The sequence below is a fragment of the Danio aesculapii genome, chromosome 25, assembly GCF_903798145.1.
Source record: "Danio aesculapii chromosome 25, fDanAes4.1, whole genome shotgun sequence".
NCBI lineage: Eukaryota > Metazoa > Chordata > Actinopteri > Cypriniformes > Danionidae > Danio > Danio aesculapii.
Window position 1 is genome coordinate 13,713,139 of NC_079459.1, and position 23,243 is coordinate 13,736,381.

General features: G+C 34.6%; 1 protein-coding gene across 1 annotated transcript in view; it reads right to left on the reverse strand.

Moving 5' to 3' along the window:
* The window catches only part of ptprz1a (protein tyrosine phosphatase receptor type Z1a), a 68,391-nt gene that overhangs the window by 33,117 nt on the left and 12,031 nt on the right, over positions 1–23,243 (reverse strand). Inside the window, exons 5-10 of the mRNA XM_056451283.1 lie at positions 15,293–15,477; positions 12,813–12,939; positions 11,126–11,166; positions 8,390–10,472; positions 4,857–5,001; positions 1,768–1,853 (exon numbers count right to left, since the gene is read on the reverse strand). Of these exons, the coding sequence (XP_056307258.1) occupies positions 1,768–1,853; positions 4,857–5,001; positions 8,390–10,472; positions 11,126–11,166; positions 12,813–12,939; positions 15,293–15,477 (2,667 nt within the window). The remainder of the gene's footprint in view (positions 1–1,767; positions 1,854–4,856; positions 5,002–8,389; positions 10,473–11,125; positions 11,167–12,812; positions 12,940–15,292; positions 15,478–23,243) is intronic.

Consider the following 23,243-nt stretch of genomic DNA (forward strand, 5'->3'; position numbering starts at 1 on the left):
GCTGCACATGATATAACAAAAAATATGTCATGATCATAAATTAACAATTCACTCCATAAATTAGAATTAGTTTTCAGACATTATTAATTATTTGCCACATTTTATTAAATCAAGGGTATGTTCAAGTAATTTGTTCCCTTGTTTTGATTTAACTGGAACAAGGGAACTAAGGCCACAATTTAGTTAAACAAGTGAAATACATATTATGAAATAATTACTGAAATGTCCTCATGTATTAGTTATTTGTGCGTATAAGTATAATTTGTGGCCACAATATGTCATATGCAGAGCTCCAAACAAATGATTTGTGAATTTTTTCATTTTCTGGCTGAAAAAGCAAGACATAAAATCTCAGTAAAAAATAAATATATACACTAGGCTGCATTTGTTTCAATAAAAATACAGTAAAAATTGTGAAACTGTAAAATGTTATTGCACTATAAAATAACTGCTCAAAAGTAGTTTATAATTGAATTTAATAATTTCTTCTAGTGATTTCAAAGATGAATTTTCATTTTCATTACTGCAGTCTTCAGAGTCCTTCAGAAATCACTGTAAAATGAAGTATTATTTTAATACTTATATGTAGTATAACAGTATGCGCAGTATGTAGTGCTGTCGCCTCACAGCAAGAAGGTCACTGGTTCGAGCCTCGGCTGGGTCAGTTGGTGTTTCTGTGTGGAGTTTGCATGTTCTCCCTGCGTTCAAGTGGGTTTCCTCCGGGTGCTCCGGTTTCCCCCACAGTCCAAAGACATGTAGTACAGGTGAATTGGGTAAGCTAAATTGTCCGTAGTGTATGAGTGTGAATGAGTGTGTATGGATGTTTCCCAGAGATGGGTTGTGGCTGGAAGGGTATCCGCTGCGTAAAACATGTGCTGTAAAAGTTAGCAGTTCATTCCGCTGTGGCGACCCCAGATTAATAAAGGGACTAAGCCGAAAATAAAATGAATGAATATTATTCTTAATGGTAATAGTAATAAAAGCAATAATGTAATAAGTATTTAACAATTTAACCCCTTAATGTCAAAATGACTTATAAAAACACATCAGATATGCCAATCTATTTGGTGTCAATTAACTACCTTGATGTCAGTTTAGTTCAGTTCAGTGTGGTTTAATTTTCACTGCTGAAAGTACAAACACTGATGAGCAAATCCATTGATGCGCAGCTCCACAAGTCCCAAACCAAGCAAGCCATTTGCGAAAGTGGCGAGGAACATAATTTCACCAATTGACAAAAGTGAAAGAAAAAACCTTGAGAGTAACCAGGCTCAGTTGGGCATCAAATTGACATTTATATGTGTTCATGTGTATGTGATATGACATCAAATTGACAATTACCATTGGTGTCAAAAAAACACGTCAAAAATTGATTACAGGACTGTCCTGTAAAAGATTTATTTGATGCCATTGTTAAATGTCAATGACATCAAGATAGTTTACATCCAGCTTTTAAGCTTTCAGAATCGAAGCTTTCAAACAATATTTCTTGTATTATAAGAAATATTATTTTGGTGGTCAAATTGGCATCAATGTGTGGATGTCAAATGGATTAAGCATCAAGTGAATTAGCGTATTTGATGTGTTTTTAGACATCATGCTTGATGGGTACATAAACAAAAGTGTATATACTGTAATACATAATCTGCATACAGCATATGATGTTTTTGTTTTTAATAAATGAATCAGATAATAGAAAGAAAAAGAGCATTACTCATATGAGGGTAAATATATATTGCATTTATAAAAAACTGTGTGTGTTACTACCTGTAGGGTTTAGCAGTGGCGATGAGGGAATGACCCTAGGCGAAGTGCTGTCCTCGATGTAGAAATGAGCAGTCTGAAAACACTTCCTGTAAAAGCATTAAACACTTTTATTGAACATACTGTTGACTGACTTTCACACAAATACACATCCAATGGCTCTCACACATAAGCTTTGGTTATTTGCGTGTTGTTGTTGTTGTGTTATCCACATATGTGCTCTAAGCTTTAAAAAAAATACATCATATTCAATCTAATCCACGACACGTTTTTAACAGGATCACTTAAACCGGAAGCTGTTTTGTCTAAAATGCTAACTTCTTGGAAGGGATTAGCGCTCACAATGGTGGCCACAGACACAGATTTAGCGCTAACGTTTTGAAGACGTCCTATTAAGTGCGCATCTGTCTGCTCTCCAAATGAGCACCATGTAGCTACAGATGGACAAGCAGTCGTACATGAGCTTGTTCTGCTGAGATTGAACCACCCACGGCTGCGCTAACAAGACACGAACATGACTTGGTCGTGTCGAACATAATCACGTGGAGGAGGTTCTTTCTCCAGCCTGGCAGCATGTGCTCCCTGTAGGCCCACAAACAACAGATCAGCGTATCGGAGATTTAATCACCAGCTCCAAGATTACCGATTTAATCTCCTCGCAATCTTCGCGGTGTAACAACAAAAAGTCAAACACAAGCAATATGCTGAAGGGGCAAGAGGCATGTCGCAATGAGAAATGTACAATCTTGAGTGTTTACACATCCGAGACATCTTCTTGATGGGATTTGCCAAAGTTGCTTATTTCACGGTTGGGAATATCTGACGGAAAACAAGGCTTTTCAGACTTCCATCCTGGTGTGGAAGGAGCATTTTATTTAGCGCTTTGGTGTGAATTCGGGGGCTGTTTCGCACACACGCAGACCACCGCCACATCATGGCTTGTTTATCTTGCTTGCCTTTGAGGTGGTCCGTCGCCCGGTGGGTGTGAGATTGGGTCTGTGCCCAAGATTAGACCCCCATCACAGACAGACAACACGCTCCTCATGGGGCCACACAGCGCTCCCCCCCTTCTCCTCCTTATCGACGATTGTTATGATTATGGATTAGTAACAATATGATGAAAATCACAAGCAGCTGTCTCGGAGGAAGTCTATTTTTGTTTTTTATGCACCCTTAACTAAGTTACTTGGCTAAATTACAGTTTCTAAATTTAAAAAAATGAATAACTGTGCTAACATATAAACTGCCTTTGTAAATCATGTTAAATAAGTGAATTATTTAAATTATGTGTGAAATCATTTTTTGCTACTAAGTATAACTATTGATAACATTTCTTCCAAATTTAAAATATATTAATATATTGGCATAGAATAAACCAAAAAAAGGCATGTTTTCAGTCTTTTCTATACATCATTTTTGGACAACATAATACAAATGAATTTACTTCATATGAGTAAGGAAATCAAAATTTGGTATAATAATCCTGATTTTCAGTCATAACAAATCAGTAAATAAATTGGTCGAATGAAAGAGAAAGAAATTACTCCAATATTATATAAACACTGTAAAAAATCCATTATTTTGCGTATTTTTCTGGCAGCTGGGGTGCTAAGGAAAAAACGTAAAATAACAGTTGTTAAGTTACAGAAATTTACCATAAAACAACAGCTGTTAAATTACAGAAATCTACCATAAAATAACAGTCGTTAAATAACAGAAATTTACCACAAAATAATGTACGTTAAATTACAGAAATTTATCATAAAATAACGGTCATTAAATTACAGAAATTTACCGTAAAATAACGGTTGTTAAATTACAGAAATTTACCATAAAATAACAGTCATTAAATTACCGAAATTTACCATAAAATAACGGTCGTTAAATTACAGAAATTTACCATAAAATAACGGACATTAAACTACAGAAATTTACTGTAAAATAATGGTCGTAAAATTACAGAAATTTACTGTAAAATATTGGTCGTTAAATTACAGAAATTTACCATAAAATAACGGACATTAAATTACAGAAATTTACTCTAAAATAATGGTCGTTAAATTACAGAAATTTACCATAAAATAACGGACATTAAATTACAGAAATTTACTGTAAAATAATAGTCGTAAAATTACAGAAATTTACTGTAAAATAATGGTCGATAAATTACAGAAAATTACCATAAAATAACAGTCATTAAATTACAAAAATTTTATCTAAAATAACGATTGTTAAATCATAGAAATTTACCATAAAACAACAGTCGTTAAATTATAAAAATTTACCATAAAATAACGATCGTTAAATCACAGAAATTTACCATAAAATAATAGAGGTTAAATTACAGAAATTTACCGTAAAATAACGGACATTAAATTAGAGAAATTTCCTGATATTTCAGTAAATCAGTCATATTTGTTTTGTTCTCTAAAAGTCTGATAACATGTTAAATTAAAAAAAAAAAACTGAATTGTCGTTGAGACCTTTTATTAAAAAAATTTCTGTATGGCACATCATATTATATTCTGTATTGTTACACTTGCTTTTTTAATGCTCAGAAACAAGCTTTTTTAGAATCACCAATAATTGGTCTTTCCACTTAAATATGTCAGTTCATAGAAACTTCCTGAGGTCAATAAAGAATGAATTTGAATCCGAAAGACACCTGAAAACAACATGACACTATTCTCTTATTTTAAACAAAAATGGGTCACACTTTACAGTAAGGTTTCATGATCAATACTTACAGCATTTAATAATCATAATTCAACAATTTCTGATGCTTTATTAAAATCCATATTCAAGCTTGTTAACATTAATTATTGCAATGAGTTGAATGAACAACTTTATTTTTATTAACTCACTTTAACAAAGATGAATAAAAAATATGGTTCATTGATTGTTCATCTTAGGTAATGCATTAACATGAACTAATACAACCTTATTGGAAAGATTTACTCAAAAATGACATATTTATTCAAAACCTGAACAAAATCAGAGCCATTTTAGTCAAAAACCCATTTTAGTCATGTATGAGACCTTACAAATCCAGTGAATCCAGAGAAACTGCTAATGTTCACCCATAGACTTACCTCCAGTAAATATATATGCCAATCAAAAAAATGAGACCCAGGAAAGTGAGAGTAGAGACCACAGCTAGCGGAACCACAGCCTTCTTCTGCCTCTCAATGCTGCTCGCCAGACCCACCCGTGACTCATGACTGCTGTTATTGGCATCTATAGGTGATCATATCAGAGCATCATCATTAATCAATGTTCTTTTAGAATCAGGATATTTAGTATAGAATTAGATACAAAGACATTTAGGGCACTCAGGTAATTCAGCCGAAAACCCATGATATATGGCAATATATGGAAATTACATACATGACATGCAAGTTCATATTTTCATATATGCAACATATACTTCAAAATATTGCAAAAATATCTACTTAAACACCATTTCAATGTGGTCATGTCATTGTCCCATTAACATTTCCTGCTTATTATCAAAATATTTCATAACTGTAACAAGGCAATTCAATCATATATACAGCTATCATAACATTGTTTATCAGAATGTGGTATTTTTTGGATTTTCAGAAGCTACGGAAATTTAAAATGTAAAACAGGAAATACATTAGGATCACTGTTATTGTTTACATTCCTCAAAATGGTCTATATATTTTCAACCATTGGAATTACAAATGTTTAAAAACTATTATTTATTACTGTATGTTATGTTTTCACATACACACAGATAGATCACATCTAAAATAAAAGTTTGTTTTGACACAATACATGTGTGTACATTTTGTACATGTATTATGTATATGTGATATAAACACACATAAAAACAAAACTATACAAAAGATTTTAGTCACATAGTTATTAAGATGTATATAGACATTAAGATGTGTGTGTATATATATATATATATATATATATATATATATATATATATATATATATATATATATATATATATATATATATATATATATATATATATAAATGAGCAATATCACACAAGTAGTAGTGCGATATGGCTGTATATCAGCACTGGTGAGAGCGTCCCATATACAGCCATATCACACTGCTACAAGTGTGATATTACGTTTATACAACAGTTCAACAGCACAATCGTGTATATAAAAAAAGAAAATCAAACACAGAGATTCTAAAAACTCTTTTATATTAGGAAATACTTAAGCCGTCTTTGGCTAATGGACACCGACACGTTGTCTCTCAGAAATTATAATTGTCTGATAATATTTTTTCTTCTGGAGAAAGTCTTAAATGCTTTATTTTGGCTAGAATAAAAGCAGTTTTTAAGTTTTTTAAAAAACCATTTTAGGTCAAAATTATTCACGCCTTTAAGCTGTATATATATTTTTTTTTGATTGTCTACAGAACAAACCATCGTTAAACAATGACTTGCCTAATTACCCTAACCTGCCTAGATAACCTAATTAACCTAGTTAAGCCTTTAAATGTCACTTAAAGCTGTATAGAAGTGTCTTGAAAAATATCTAATAAAATATTATTTACTGTCATCATGGCAAAGATAAAATCAATCAGTTATTAGAAATGAGTTATTAAAACTATTATGTTCAGAAATGTGTTGAAAAAATCTCTCTGTTAAACAGAAATTGGGGAACAAAATAAACAAGGGGGCTAATAATTTAAGGGGCTATTAATTCTGACTTCAACTGTATATTTTGTCCTAAAAAACATTTATTTTGTATGTAATTAATTGTGATTAATCTTTGCCTGGTACTAAAATAATTATATATAATATATTTGAACATATTTGAGATTCCAATGGTTGGGAAAATTGTAGAAAGCAGAAATTTCTGCAATATTTCAAAATGTGTATTGCATATATTACATATTTTAAATATGTAAAATACAAATATGAACTTGTATGTCATATACACCAAGGGTCAAAAGTTTGGAGTCAGTTTTTTTCATGTTTTTTTTAAGAAAATTCTGTTCATCAAGGTGGCATTAATTAAATGTAAAAAAAAAATTGCAAAATATTTTTTTATGAAACATTATTTATTACTTATTTATTATTATTAAAACATATTAATTACTTATTGTATGTAGTTTCAAATGAAATTATTACTCCAGTCATTATTGCTTTAATTACTATTACCATTAATAATTATAATAATAATAATTATTATTATTATTATTAATATTGAGCAGGATAAGCTTATTTTAGAACATTTCAAAATCCTACTGACCCCAAACTTTTGACCGGTAGTGTATGACATATATTTACATACCAGATTTCTATATGATAACATATAAACTATAAACTCACCTTATAAAATGTTTCAAGTAAGTGGAACTATCTCACTTCATGTACCTTGTAATTTAAATGTAACAAATTCAGATTGATCTTACTCTAATACTAAGGTGACATCATTTGCAAACCAGTAGGCCTTACAATAAAGAATAATACAAGAAAACCATAAAATAACAAGTCCAAAAATGTCACAATTATTTATGAAGACATAATAATTGCACAATCAATGCATCTTATTATAACAACGAAACAAAAGTAAAATGTGAATTTTGGTAAAGGTGCTATGTTTAATTTAAAATCTGCATTAAACAACAAAAGGTCTGTTAAACAAAACCTCCTTTTGTACTTTGGTATTGGGTTCAAGCTGTTCCCACAGGATATTGACTCAGTTTCTCTTTGATTCTTAAAGACCCTATAATCACTATGTTAACCATAAGGATTGGCATAGCACCACTTAATCTATTCCATCAGAAATGCATTTCACACAAAGAAGCTAAAAAGTTCATAGGTCATGATTCATTGCAGACAGACACGTTTGAGAGATTAAGACCTGGCCTAGGACTGTCTGAAATGACCTCGGCATCCCAGCCAAAATAAATGTTGCCACTGCCAGCTGTCACATACTGAAGTGTAAATATAAGAGTTTTGCTGCTCTCTGCTGGACAAATAGTGAAATGTGTAAAATGGCCCATGGAGGAATCATCAAGCTAAAATAGCCTCTTCCAAATTTTAGCTTACATGCTAAGCTTCCATGTGGTTAAATTTGCTATGCAGATATCCTATCTTATAAATAACACTGGAGAAATTTCTAGTTGATCTAATTGAAAACCTCTGCAATGATGGCTTAATGTATATTGTTTCTGATGACGTATGTAAGCATGCTAATACACATTTGAAACAAATAATAAAATGACAACATGCAACACCACACGGGACACAGAGGAATCACATGGGACTAGGAATCAGACATGCATTGTAATGATGGGATTTGTGTAATTAAGATGATGGTTCTTCATTAGCATGTTTATATTTAAATCGTCAGAAAGTTGTGTATGTGAATTAGTAGTGAACGCTTACCTTTCAAGTGAACTCACTACCTTCTACAGAGCACTTTCTGGATGAATGTTTAGTTACTTAGATGACATTTGTGGTGGGTTATGGCATTCAAATTTTATGATGAATTAGGATGGATCCTTAATCAAGAGCTTTGATGTACTTTGTGACTCTTCGATGATAATTCAGCTTCACTGAGCATGTCTAAATCAAGAAGCACCTTCACGAATGGACATCAGTAACCGAGAGCTTTACCTTCCACTGGTTCCTCTTCTGATTCCCTCTCTGTGCGCTCTGGAATACTGAAGTCTGAAGATGTCTCGTTATCTGTGAGATTTTCACCTGATCCACTCTCCTCTTCCCCGCTTCCTCGTAGAGTCCAAGATGGGCTGGGCTGCAGGGTGACTCTGAAGTCAGTAGCTTCACTCTCTGTCCCGTTCTCGCCCTCAAAGTAGAATGAGGAAGAGTGCTCCTCATTGCCTTCATCAGTCTCCTCAGGAGATACTTCTGTAGGAGAGGCAGTGGTGATATATGGAGCGGCAATACTCCCATCTCCTGATGCTGAGCTCTGGCCCCAGTCTAAATCGAAAGTCCAGCCTGAGGCACTATTCTCTTGTTGCCCATCTGCAGAGTGTGTAGGCATGGAGCTGGATTCTGGAGCAGAGGAAACTGGAATGGTTGGGGGTACAACAGGAGCAACTACAGTGATGAAGTCTGGGGTAGAGGTTGGTACAATTGTTGGAGGCTTCACAGGAGTAGGTGTGGATCTGAATTCTAGTATAGAGGTTGGAGTAATTGCTGAAGACCTTATGGGAGCTGATGCTCCCAGGGACTGTCCAATTGCACGTTGTGCAATGTTACTGACGGTGGCTGCAACAGGCATGCTAAGGTCACTAGATGGTTTGGTAGAAATGGAAAGAAAAGGCAAGAGCGCCTTAGTACTGAGGTCCAAGTCTGTGTCACTGCACAGAGAAGTACTGGCACTTGAGGTGGACAGAAACAAACTGAGTTCTACAGGACTAGATAGGAGACTACTACAAGGGGACAGTCCAGAAACAGAGGAAGGCAGCAGGAAATTGGAAGAGGCATGCAAAGAGATTTCACTACTAAAAGTAGGAGCTGCTAGAGAAGAATCTACCCACTCTGTTAGCAGGTTAGATTCTCCGTTGCTACCTAAGAGAGAAGCATCAGTGTCAAGGCTTGTTGTCATGACAGAGTAGTCTTTAGAGACAGGAACCGAAGGCTGGAGATATGCAGGACTGCTCAGCATGGAGATAGTACCGGAGTGCTTAGAAAGATGTAGAAGATTGAGTTCAGAGCTTGGCTGCATTGAGTCAACAGAAGCAGTCACTTCTGATAAAGTTTGAAGGGGTAAAGTAGTTTTACATGGGGGGTCAGCCGAGGCGGACCCAGATAAAACAGCATCATCACCATCATCATCAATACAACCACCACTAGAGACAGACTCCATGTCTAAATAAGACACAGAGCCACTGAGGGATAGGGTAGGGTAGGAAGGGGAAGGGGTGATAGACTGCGCACCACCAGACACCAGCATGGTAACAGTGTACGGGATGTCCCAGTCAGGGATGGGCTCAGACAACACAGTGCTTAAGGTATAGGGGGACACAGGACTTGCATGCACATAGGAAAGAGTGTCAGATACAGAGGGGGCATATGGGGCACTCTCACCATTAAACACCGGCTGGGTGGTCTGCGACAGAACAGTGCTGAAAGCAGTAGTAGTTGGAAAAGGCAAGCTAGCAGTTGTAGGCCGCAGAGGGACTTCTGAGGAGAAGGTAGAGGAAGTGGAATCCACTGGGATTTCAAGCAATGGGGCTACAGTCTGTGAACTTTCCTCATAGCTGTCTGTGATTGTTACCGGTTCAGTCACATCCTCAACCTCCAAAATGTCTATCGAAGCTGATGTAACAAATCTTTTGAGGGTTCCACTTGTTTCAGGGTTGACACTTGTTGGAGAATCTGTGAAGCTACTGCTTTGGACATCAGATTCTGAAGAGAGCCCTGCTACAAATCTAAAACTATCTGGTGTTGTGGTGTGTACATCTACAACAAATGTGCTGGTCATTGTTGTAGATTGGTGTGTGTTTCTCGCTGTAGGTTTATCAGTGTATACAACTGGAAAAACATTATCATGAGTCTTCTGGGATTCTTCTACTGGGAGTCTTCTTTCATGAGTCCTTTGTGTCGTCTTAACAACTGGATGGATTGGACGCTCTGTTGTAATAACTCTTGGGCTGGTTGTAGTGGTTTGGAAGGGATATGGAAGCCTATCTGTTTCCGGTCTGATTAAAAATGGGTTTATATGATAGTTTTCCTGAAATAAAAGAAAAAGACAAAGAGATGTGTTTAGTGTTTTAGAAAATAAATAAATAATCATCACTAACTACCCAGGTAGCAAAGAATTCTGGCCCAGATTTGCCATAAATCTGGCACAGCAGGCATTCATCCGGCCCTGGCATACAACAAGTGGGCCAAATATGACCCTGGTTTGGCAGAGATGGCACCGTCTTTAAGGCGGCACACAATACTTGGGCCAGATGTAAAATGTAGCAGTTGGCCCAGATGTTAAAATTGAAATGAGGGCCATGTTAGTTTGGCCTATCTTGACCCACATTTAAAATACATTTTTATTATTCTCAAATAAAGGAAAAAATTTCTTCCAATCAGGTCCCTTCAAGAAAAAGCACGTCCATAGCAAACTTAAAGCGCAATGATTAATGGGTTTAGCAATTTCATTGCAGTCGTGACACACCAACATATCTGCCCCATTTCAGGCTCAGTGATGGGTTATTAACTTAGCTGAGACTTGACCCAGATATGGTCCAAGTTTGGCCCTTGTCTGGAAGCCAGACCTGGTCCAGTCATGTACCGTAATTCACTGCGGTGTTTGGGCCAAGCAAAAGCTGATTGTGTGGGCCAGAGATATTTTGCTATGTGGGTATAGATTAAAGTGATATTGACAGTTACCTCTTCATCATAGTCAAATGATTCTGAATCATTGTCTGCTTCTGAAAATAAACCAAACATAAATGTGTTAAATCAAAGTATGACTTAAGTAGGTTTTGTATGTTTGCTACTCTAACACAACGTTCAAAGCAACACAAAAAAAAAATTGTAATCAATCTTAGTTAACATATCTGATAGTATCATAATATTGTTTATCATTAATACATTACTTTTGAACAACAGATATATAACAAACATATTTAAATAACATACACAAAAAATCCACCCCAGATTCAGTGTTTATAATCCTTAACAGACAAAGGAACTTTGAGGAACACATCTCAAACACACAAATTGGTTTTCACCATTTATGCAATCACAAACTGCATGCCTTATTGTTTATGGCATTTAATATTTGCTGTTACTACTGAGATTGAAAAGGAAGGAAAGGTCAGGCCAGATCACCAAACAGAACAGTAGTTTGGATAGTTATTTCATACAAAAGGAGCAATCTGTGGGTCAGAGGGTCAGTTTTTGATCACACACATTGTGTCACAGGAAAGGAAAGTTTGAACACCTTCATGCATTAAAAATGCCCCCAGCACACAAAGATAGAGAGCTTAGAATCTCTCGCAGGCCCTTACCTGTCATGGGATCAAACTCAATGACACAAAATGGTGGAAAAGACCCCAGAGATTTTGTGATATGTTGACAATTTCGATTTGTGAAGCATGGAAACATCAAAAGGTAGAAGATGTATGATTTTATCAGATAGATTGACCCCATTTCACTGATGTAACTCTTAACACATATTTTCATATGATCAATGTCTTGTGATATAGGAAATGTGTGACAGTTGGCAACACATTTATCTACGGACAACTGAAATATGATGACAGGAAATTTTAGGAAGATAAACAAGTTTATTATTAATTAGTAAGCAAAATACAAATTACCCAACATTCCAAGAACACAAAATGCACCACTGAAAAACATGAATATCCATGACAGACAGGGAAAAAAAAATCATAGTATATGGAAGGAAATTCAGAATGCAGATAGTAACGATAAAGTATAAGATGCACAGAAAGACAGAAAAATATAGGAAAGTACGTACTTCAATGTGACACATAAACGCATAAAACATACAAAAACACTGAGAGAAAAAAAAAGTTTACCTAAATCCAGAAGCTCCAATTTTACAAGTTAAATAAACAGTTAATAAATAAATTTAAACATAAAACTATTATGTTATATTTTTTAGATTTAAGTTGTAGAATTATTTTGTGTTAAACTATTCATTACAGTACTGGATTTCAGCCTGAACACACTATACACAAGCACGTGAGCTTTATGTTTATAACTACTGTATGCAAACTCAAGTACATTGATGAAATCAAAAACTTGTCATTAGTACAAACAGTATTCACGTGACGATCATTCATTTGGATCTACTGTATGTTTAAATAAACACACACTTGTGTAAAGTATGTTTCTGGCTAAACCACTCAAGGATTCTGTCCATTTCTCTTTATGTCTTCCATGACATTATACTATTTTCTGAACAAGGTAACTGGTTTGCAAAGGATCAGTCTATATTGTGACGCATTTGGCATTAGTCTAACATTTAAAGTAATATAATGTGGGGTATGAGTGTAGTAAACTCATTCTCCACGGATGCGAGGGCGACGAGGACGATTGGTCTTACCAGGGTCATCCAAGGGTACGTCCACTGTCAGCTGGTCACTCACTCTGCCATACAGACCGTTGGTGCACACGGCAACTACCTGCACCATATAACTAGTGTTGGCCACCAGGTCTTGAATGATTGCCCCCTGGTGGAAAAAATCATGTTTGTTACTTTAAAAAATCAATTCACATACAGTACATACAGTATATGTAAAGAATAACTGACAACGGGTCACTGAATTATTAGAAAATAATGCAGATGATGCGACCACAACAGGTAAGTAAGTAAGTAATGTGTATTAATATAGCGCAGTAGTTGTGTATGGCCATACACCCAAAGAGCTTCACAATCATGAGGTTTCTCCACTCCACCACCAGTGTGCGGTATCCACTTGGATGATGCGACAGCAGCCACAGGACAACGGTGCCAGTGCGCTCATCACACACCAGCTATAGATGGAGTGGAGAAACAGTGATAGAGCCAATTCGGTGGATAGGGAGGTCATGATCGGTAAGGGCCAATGGAGGGAATTTGGCCAGGACACCTCTTTACGAGAAGTGCCATGGGATTTTTAATGACCACAGAGAGTTAGGACCTCGATTTAACGTCTTATCCGAAAGACGGAGCTCACTGACAGTATAATGTCCCCTTCTAAACTCTCGTTTGTTTGGGGCTAGTTTCTTATTCTGGATTCACATCAAACACAAAGCACTGCGTCACTCGCTCTGATTTACTCTGTTTTCCCCCCTTTTTTTGCTTGAGATAAATTATTTGAAATTGCATGGTAGACACATTTGCATTGTGTTGTGCAATGATAATTCGACTTTGTTCACACTTGGATTGACTTTCTATAATTCCTTATTTATTTAGCACTTATCTGGGTACTCAAAATGCTTCACAGATGTTGGGGGGAATATCTTCATCCACCACCATCACCCAGCATCACATGCGCCAGACCGCACACCACACAGCAGCTTAGTACTTAACTTACCAATAGAATAACAATGTGCGCTAGCTCGAATACTTAATTCCACCATTGGTGTGAACCCAGCATTACACATGTCATCGAAAGCCTTTTGTTTTGATTTGTTTTGATTGGATTTGTGTTAATACAAAAGACATGTGACTCACATAGTTTTGAATAGGGAAAAGTTTTTGCAGTTAATATGGATGCTCTACACTGTAAAAAAAATTAACAAATTAGCAATTTTCCATATTTTGTGATTCTAATAAAAAAATAATATTTTTTTCATGTATATTCAGGCTTTTGACCTTTTAACCTTAGGTTCAAAAAAGTGAATTTTATTAACATTTTAATAGTTTAAAGTGATATATTTTCTGTGCTGGTGTTGCAAAATATGGTACAATAGTTTGTTGTTAATTTTATTGCTGATTTCAAATTTTAAATTTAATCGTACGTTTTGAAGAATTGACTGTTTCCCCTTTTAAAGAAATAGGTACTGCCCAAGAGGGGTTTCAAAGATAGCTATCAAATGAAATGCCTTAAAGCACAGGTGTCAAACTCAGCTCCTGGAGCTCTGCCATAGCTCTGCACCATTTAGCTTTAACCCTAATTAAACACACCGGAGCAAACTAATCCTTCAGGCTTGTTTTAGGGTGCTTTCACACTTGGTTCAACTGCCTGGACCAAACCCAGGATCAATTGTCCCCCCTTGCCACCTTCTTGGCTGCTTTGTGTTTACACTGTCTTTTTTCCTTCTGAACCCCGGTGCACTAGCATCATCAAGCTGCTGTTTTATGTACAGCTGTTCCTAGTTGACGACCACAAAAGCAAATCGACAAAATGGAGACGTCCGCATATCACGGTCATTCAGCTTTTACTGAATCTTTTGCTTTCGTTACCAAAATGTAAATACAGAGAGCCATTTGCATCTATCGGCTGTAAAAAATATTAAAAACATTCAGAACATCACATGATGTCTGCAGAAGTCGTTTTTGGTGGAGACGAGCAGACATTATCACTGTTTGCACTGGGTCAGTCCCGCTTGTCTCCAAGGTAGGTAATACACAGACATACACACACGAATGAACGTTATGAAAACTAAAGTTTGTTGTACAGTTGGCGATTCACTTCCATTATTTGGTATGATTGCATTCAAATCAGAAGTGAATCGGACCAGAATTCGCACGAACCGTACCCCACCTCTTTCAAGTAGATTTCACACTAGCTAAACATACTGTACTCTGACGTCAAACGAACCTCGGTGCGGACCACAAGTGTTAGTGTGAAAGCACCCATAAGTGTATTGAAACAGGGTTGGAACTAAATTGTGCTGTGCTGTGACCCTCCAAGTTTCACACCCATGCCTTAAAGGGACTTTGTTTTATCTGAAAATCATTGCACAATTTACACGTTCATCAGCCAATAAGAATGAAGCATTCTGTTGTGTAATTAGAACCTGTTATATGAGTTGAGGTCTGATTTTCAAAGCGTTCATTCATTGATATCAAAGGTTTATGACAAAAAGTTGAATTACCACATCCTGGTCACCATCAGTCAGGTACTCTAAAGCAGATTCATCATCGCCCTGGGCTGGCCGGTAGGTGACAGAGTATCTCTCTATACTGGAGTCATAAACGGCCCGTGGTCTCTCCCAGATCACAAGCATACTGGTGTAATTATGAGGGCTGGCTTGCACATTCTCCGGCTCTGAACTGCAAACTATGACAGTAAACACATACAAGCAAAGTTAAATCATGGACTTTGAACCTTAATTTGCTTACACTAAACAACAAACAGAAACTATGTCAACATATGAAAATATGGCTTAATAAAATGACATGTCTACAGTACTTTACACATTTACACTTACTATTTTAAACTTTGGGATTTTCAAGATTAGTTTCATGTTATTGAAAGGAGTATCTTACAGTGTGCTTATAGATTGCATTCATTTGATCCAAAAATTCTACCCCAGGCTCATTGGAATCTGTCTACATTTCTACATTTCAAAGTCTAAAATATATAACTCTGCACTTTTCAGATGTCCACAGGAGGCACTATAAGCTATACTTTTTTGTCTCCTGTTGTAATGTATATGGTGATTGTTTAACTCTCTTTCTCATTATTGAAACATTTCCTGTCATCTGGTGTTAAAGAGCATGGTTTATTGTGATTATATCATAGTACTCATACCTGAGCACTTCACCCCATACATAAATTTGATATATGAACTCACATATACATATATAAAGTTATAGCTAATTTACATTGAACATACATGTACATTTACAATTCTAATGGTTGAAAAGAAAAGTAAACTATTTATTATTATTTATTATTATTATTATATTTTTTTATTATTATTATTATAATTTTTATTATTATTATTATTGTAGTAAGTGTTTATTTTAAATTTTTGTAGTAAGTGTTTATTTTAAATGCGTTGCATCATGAACATGAAATATTTTTTATCCGTGAAATCCAAACATGAACTTGTATGTGGTTTGCAATATTTTGCCACACTGTAAAAAATATGACAAAAAGTCATGTTTTTATGTTACTGTAACTTATTTAACTAAAGTCAATCAGGTTTCAAATACATTATTTAAGTTATACAAAGTTTGATTTGGTATTTTTGGTCAGTTTGATTGATGCAAGTTGTAAAAACTAAAGTTATTCTTATTCAAATGCAAAAATTAAGGTAGAAATTATTTTTTACAGTGCATATTTCCATACGGTTACAAGTATTCATCACAAGTGTGTAATTGTAGATAACTGAAAGCATATTCATGCACTATGTTTGATGATGTCTCGCACATGCATTTTGTGCATTTAGTCTACAGGCATGTGCGTGTGCAAGCTGGATTACATTACAGTGTATATTCTTGTGAACAAAACTTATAAAAAATGCAAAGATAAAACTTTATAATGCATAGTTGCTATAAAAACATAGCCTTAATATCAGAATTTCTTTTTAGATACTGTCAGAAACTGCTGCTGATTCATATTTTTCTGGAAATGAAATTTTTTAAGGATTCTTATTTGTTAAATGAAAATAATTTCTTTCTTTAAATGAACTTTTTCAAAACTGTCACAGGTTTCTTTATGCAGGAGGTGTCAAATTAAACATTTATTTAAACCCTAATTAATTACAAAAAAACTCCACGGTTGTGTTGAAGCAAGTTAAACATTAGTGGCCCTTTAAGACCGAGTGTGGACACCCCTCACTTATTGGTAGGCTCACATGGAATCTACAGTACGTGTGCAGAAATCCGCAGATTTTTGGCCTATCATTGAGTCTATTTATTTACTTGTGTAAATGTGTGTACATTTATATTTATTCAGTTTTAAATTAATTTCAGTAATATTATTGACTAATATTAAAATGTTTATATGATTTATTGACAATACAGTTTGTAAAGTAATATTTTCTGTCTTTTAGTAGATATATTATATGAAAAAACTTGTTTTGTTTACCAAATAAGTGGATCTAATTGGATTTGCATTGTAAATATTAAATCAAAGGTAAAAAAGGTATTATTTTTATTATTTCATATATTAAGTTTTTGGTTATGATAATTCCAAAATAATTCTGCATTTTTACATAATTCTTCCCAGAAATAGCAAGATTCTATCTGGCCCTGCTTATTGGATCAGATGAACCTGGTTTAACATGGTTTAGTTATACTTAGACAATAGACATACACCCAGACAGAATCTGCAGACATTTATTTTTATAAATTTTTTTGCTATTTCTGTGCAGAATTTTGTTTAAAATCTGTGGATTTATGTGTTGAACTAAAAAAATTAAATGAAATTAAAAAAAGAATTACTTTTACTTAACGTTTAATATGCAAGTCTCTCATATAATAAACTTACTGAAAAACAAAAAAAAATTACAAACTGTACTGTACATAAATCATATAAAATGTGCATATTATTCAATAATATTAAGGAAATTAATACAAAGAACGGAATAAATAAATATTTACCAAAAAATGCAAGTTTAAAAAAAAACACTTGAGGGGCTAAAAAAATCAGCAAATTTATGTGGGGCTTTGAATATTTAGAGCTCCTCAATAAAAGTATATTGATGTATTGTGTATCATTTCTACAACCACCACCCATCAGCTAACACAAGAGGGCAGAAATCTACAGATTAAGCAAAGTGTCCACTAAAGTAGTGCTACTCTGCAATGAATTATATCATTAAAAATAATTATTTTAAAAAAAATCAGTCTTTAATCCATTGTCTTTACCCCACGTGTCATTCGGCATTGAGCTCCATTACAAACTTACCAAAGATATGGTAAGATAAGGTATAACAGCATGATGGTCTTCAATCAAAATAAAAACTTGACTGGTCAAAAGGTTGCAAGGAAAACTAAGGGATTTATAAGGGATTAAGCAAAGGGATTTATTTCGGATGACACACATTTACATGAGAATTTTAACATTTTACCCTCAAGATTAGCTCACTAGGACCCTCAGACGATTAAGGATATTGATGTGTAAGCTGAATCGATATCCTGTAAGAACTCATTTGTTGGTGACTGCTGTTAAATTACTTAACAGAGAAGTCTGACATGACGTTTGACATGAATTGAGTGTAAGGTAAAGTGTTGGCATAATTATTTATGGGTGATTTATATGTATAATCACCATGTAGTAATGTGTTTCTTGGCCATCCCATGGATGTCCAAATTAGTGGTGTAAAGGATCACAAATCTAACAATTCGGATCACTTTTGGGTTTTTTTTTGTCACAGATCGGACCATTTTTCGGATCATTCCATTTATTGCAAAAACGGTACTGCTTTTGGTTTTAACAAACAGAACATAGAAGCTGTAATTTTATTAAAATTAAAATGAAGAAATAATCAGCTTATCAAAAATAAATTGTAAAATATTCAGTGCTGTGAAAAATTCACAGTTACTACTACTGTTGCTGATAACGCTAATTGTATAAATTTAACATTAGAATTTGTGCAACCCCTATTTATTTTTAGTCTCATTTTCAATAAATGATTCAGTTATTCACTCATCAAAGTTCATGCTTCATTGATGGATCATTTTTGAAGAATTATTCAGTGTCATATTTTTGACGGCTGGTTGTCGCCACCTATTAGTTAAATAATGTAATTGCTGCCTACAACTTTCATTTTTGAGCATCATGTTAAATGAAAATAAAGGTGATTTTAATCTTTACCATAAACATCAGTGGCTTTATCTAAACTACTTCTGTGTTATTTGACTGTTTGTAGCTTAATAACCAACTCAACAGACTAAAGACTGAATCTTTCTTGATTTTTGTGTTTTCAGATGCAGTGATTGGACCGATTAAAAAACATATGCGAATCACCATCATTTATAATTTTGTTGCGTGGGTGTTGAGATCCAGATTTTTAATGATCGTGCAGTTTACACTGAATACACTGATGCAGGCTAAACAAGTAGTGAAAGAAAACATATTCAATAACCTAAGAAACCCACCACATCTCGAATAACCAACCACAACTTCTTCCGTCACATTATATTTTACAGGAAAGCCTAAATGCTTTCATACATGTGATTTGAATGACGCGAGAGGTGATCTCTCTGCGATCATTACAAATTTAGGATTAATCTACCAGTAAAAAAATGTGTTCCGTGGGCCACGTGTGTTCTGAACTGTGGGTTGTGATCAATTCAAATCACTGATCGACTGTGATCCGTTACATCCCTAGCGCAAATGGATGCCATGGATGACAAATTTCCCAAAAATGGGATGATAAAGTATAAAATACAACAAACAAATCCTGGCATAATTCTATCAGGGAGTGTAAATATGTGGTCTGATGATCCAGATGCATTTATAGGTTTGACCTGAAGTCAACCTGTCTGTGAGGGGCAAACAGAAAGAGACAGTTTCCTAGCAACTCCAATCTGTTTTTATGCGAAGACAGAAAGATTGATGAGAGTAAACATTGGTAATACTGCGAGCACAGTGATGGAGTTCAGTAAATCTGGTTTGGCTAGCTGCTTTTGACTTCATGTTCCCTTCCCAGCAAGCACATTTTTGTATTTAATAGAAGTCTAATAGATGTCTAATGGACGTCTAAACATAGACCTCTCGGCTAAAACAAAGCTAAATTTGGTCTGTGAATGTAAGTCTAATAGACGTCTAACAATAGTCCAACAAGTCATCAAATACACAGAAACATGTGAAGTCTGTCTAATCTGTGTGTTTGATGACTAGTCTAGTTTTGTTCTATTGTTAGACATCTATTAGATCTTCACCAACAGCCTAAACTTAGACAAGACATCTGAACTGAACTAACAACTTCAACTGTGAGATCTAGAACTTCTATGTTAAGCGGCTTTGGCACAATCTACATTGTAAAAGCGCTATAGAAATAAATTTAATTGAATATTAGATGTCTTTTAAACACACAATTGCTTGTTGTGCTAGTCTAAATGATACGTACATACTGAAACTGACAGATTTACAGAAAGCAGAAGATTATAATATCAGTAATTCAAATTGATAAGTGTAAACTTTGGCCCAGAAATCATTTTAAACACATTTCCACCCTCACAATTTTTTTTTTCTTCCTAAGGTTTTCAAGTAATCTCTGAGAATTTACAAAGTAATAACGCAGCATTGATTTTACAATGACTTTCCATGGGAGTCAATTTAAGCTAAGACACATGTTGGAGCGTATCTATGTTAGAAATGACACAAGTGGGACATTTCCATTGCTGATGGCCTCTGTAAAAGCAACTCCCACGTGCCAGACGTGCCAGTTTGCCCTGTAGCATAGGAATCTGAAATGGGGACATCGATGTTCCATGATCTGCTAAAGCGGAAAGTACCAGTTCAGATCTGAAAGCACTGCTGTGAAATGAACAGGTCTCGCTGAGCAAAGAATTAGTGAAAGACAAAAAGAACGCATTTTGTAAAAACACTCCTAATATTTGAACAAATTTTGTGTTTCACAGAATTATAATATACAGAAATTATACATGAACATGTCTTCAATGCTTATTCATTCATTGATTTTTCTTCGGCTTAGTCCCTTTATTAATCAGGGGTCACCATAGTGAAATGAACCGCCAACTTATCCAACACTTGTTTTACACAGCGGAAATCCTTCCAGCTGCAACCCAGTACTGGGAAACACCCACACGTTCACACAAATACACTACAGCCAATTTAGTTTATTCAAATCAGCTATAGCGCATGTGTTGTTTGGGCTGTGGGGGAAACCGGAGCACCCGGGGGAAACCCACGCAAACACGAGGAGAACATGTAAACTCCACACTGAAATGCCAACTGGCCAAGCCAAGGACTCGAACTAGTGACCTTCTTGCTGTGAGGCACCATGTCTCCCCTTCAATGCTTATGTTAGTCTTATTTTTAAATAAATCTTTAAAACAATATACTTTTTCATCTGAATTAAAAATGACACATCAATATGCATACAATTTACAGCATAAAATATAGTCAACATTTGAAGTGAATCAAAAGTGGTTTGCAAAATTATCTTAACACAAGAATGGGTATTGCTCAATAGATTTTTAAGTACAGCTCTGAGGAAAGGTGATGATCCACTTCAAAAGTTGACTAAAGTATATATTTATTTTTTTGTTTATTTATTTATTTATTTATTTATTTATTTATTTATTTATTTATTTATTTATTTATGATTTTCAGTATAATTTCTCAGGTAAAATATCTAAAAATCCTTTTAATTAAAAAAAATACTCGAAATTACTGTTTTAGTAATTCCTGATAAATTTCTGTTTCATTTCTTAAAATAATTTAAAAAAATAAATAAATCGAATAATATAATAATAATTCATCAAAAACATTAACTCTGTATAATATCTTACACTTTTCAGTGAACATATTTTTAACACTGCTCAAATCTAAATGTATTTTTTAAACCATTGAAACATTCTTGCATTTTCAACACTGCTTTTCAGAATATCTATCTTTCCATGTCCAAAAGGCATTTTTTAAACATATATTTGTGTCTAAATTCTTGTTTAAAATGTGTAAAAATCCTTAAAGTAGAAAAATATACTGTATAAGTACACTGTAAACCCTGCTGTTGTCATTACTAAAGATATTGCATAGATATAATTTGACATTACCTAAAATACCAAGTTTTGTCATCAAAACTTTAAATTAATATTTTAAGTTCCTTGAACTTACATTTTAATTTCTTTAAAGATTCACCTTGTCTCTGTTTAAAATGATTGGTTGCGCTTGAAATTCTGCCTTGATAAAAGCGCTGATTGGTCGATATATGTTATATGACACAAGGTGGTCATTTTGCTTGTGATGCTGAATTTTGCTGAAGCGCAGCAGGACAGAGGCACTACTGAACCCATCTCGCCAAAGAGAAAAGTTAAATTAGTAAGTAGATATTTAAATGCTTATACTGTATACATTTCTTAATTGATATACACGCAGTGGTAACAAGGTGGCGCAGTGTGTAGCAAGAAGGTCACTGGTTCGAGTCTAGCTGGGTCTCTCCCCGTGTTGGTGTGGGTTTCCTCCAGGTGCTCCAGTTTCCCCCACAAGTCCAAAGACATGCGCTATAGGTGAATTGGGTGTTAAACTGTTCGTAATGTATGTGTGTATGTCCTGGTCCTCCAGGTTGGGGGTTGGCCGTTGGGCTAATGACCCACCTCATAAAAATTCGACAAAATGAAACACCAACATGGTGTGGCTAAATATCAACTTCTACATAAACGACCCTGGGAGTAAGTAAGTAAAGAATATAAAAGCTGAAAACTTGGAAGTTTAGTCCAATTATTAGTAAGTTTAAGTTATCTGTTATTAAACATTTCAATTGAATGAAGAGACCACATTTGGTCAACACAATTAATTGAGTTGTTCATTTCCCATTACTCAAACGAACTGAGGGAATCACTTTGCTCAAATCCTTTGAGTAGTCTCAACTTATTAGGGTTTACAGTGTAGGGGAAAATATATTTAGATATTTCAATAAATAAATAAAAGACACTAATTTGGCTCCAAAAACCTGGAGGTGGAATTACACTTAGAAATTACATTTATAAAATCTTAGCAATGAATTAAACATAATGTTTAAGTGGAAATACTTGTAAAACATGCTCTGATTCTCTATATTTACAATTTAAAATATTCATTTTCCTTCAGCTTAGTTTCTGTTTCAGAGGTCGCCACAGTGGAATGAACCGCCAACTATTCTGACATGTTTTACGCAGCCGATACCAGTCTAGCCGCCACACAGTACTGAGAAACACCCATACACGTCCTCATTTACACACACACACTTATACACTACGGCAAATTTAGTTAAACCAATTAACTTATACCGCATATCTTTGGACTGTGGGGGAAACTGGAGAACCATGAGGAAACTCATGTAAACATGGGGAGAACATACAAACTCCACACAGAAATAACAACTGGTCTAATTTAAAATATTTAAATAAACATTTTTTACAGTA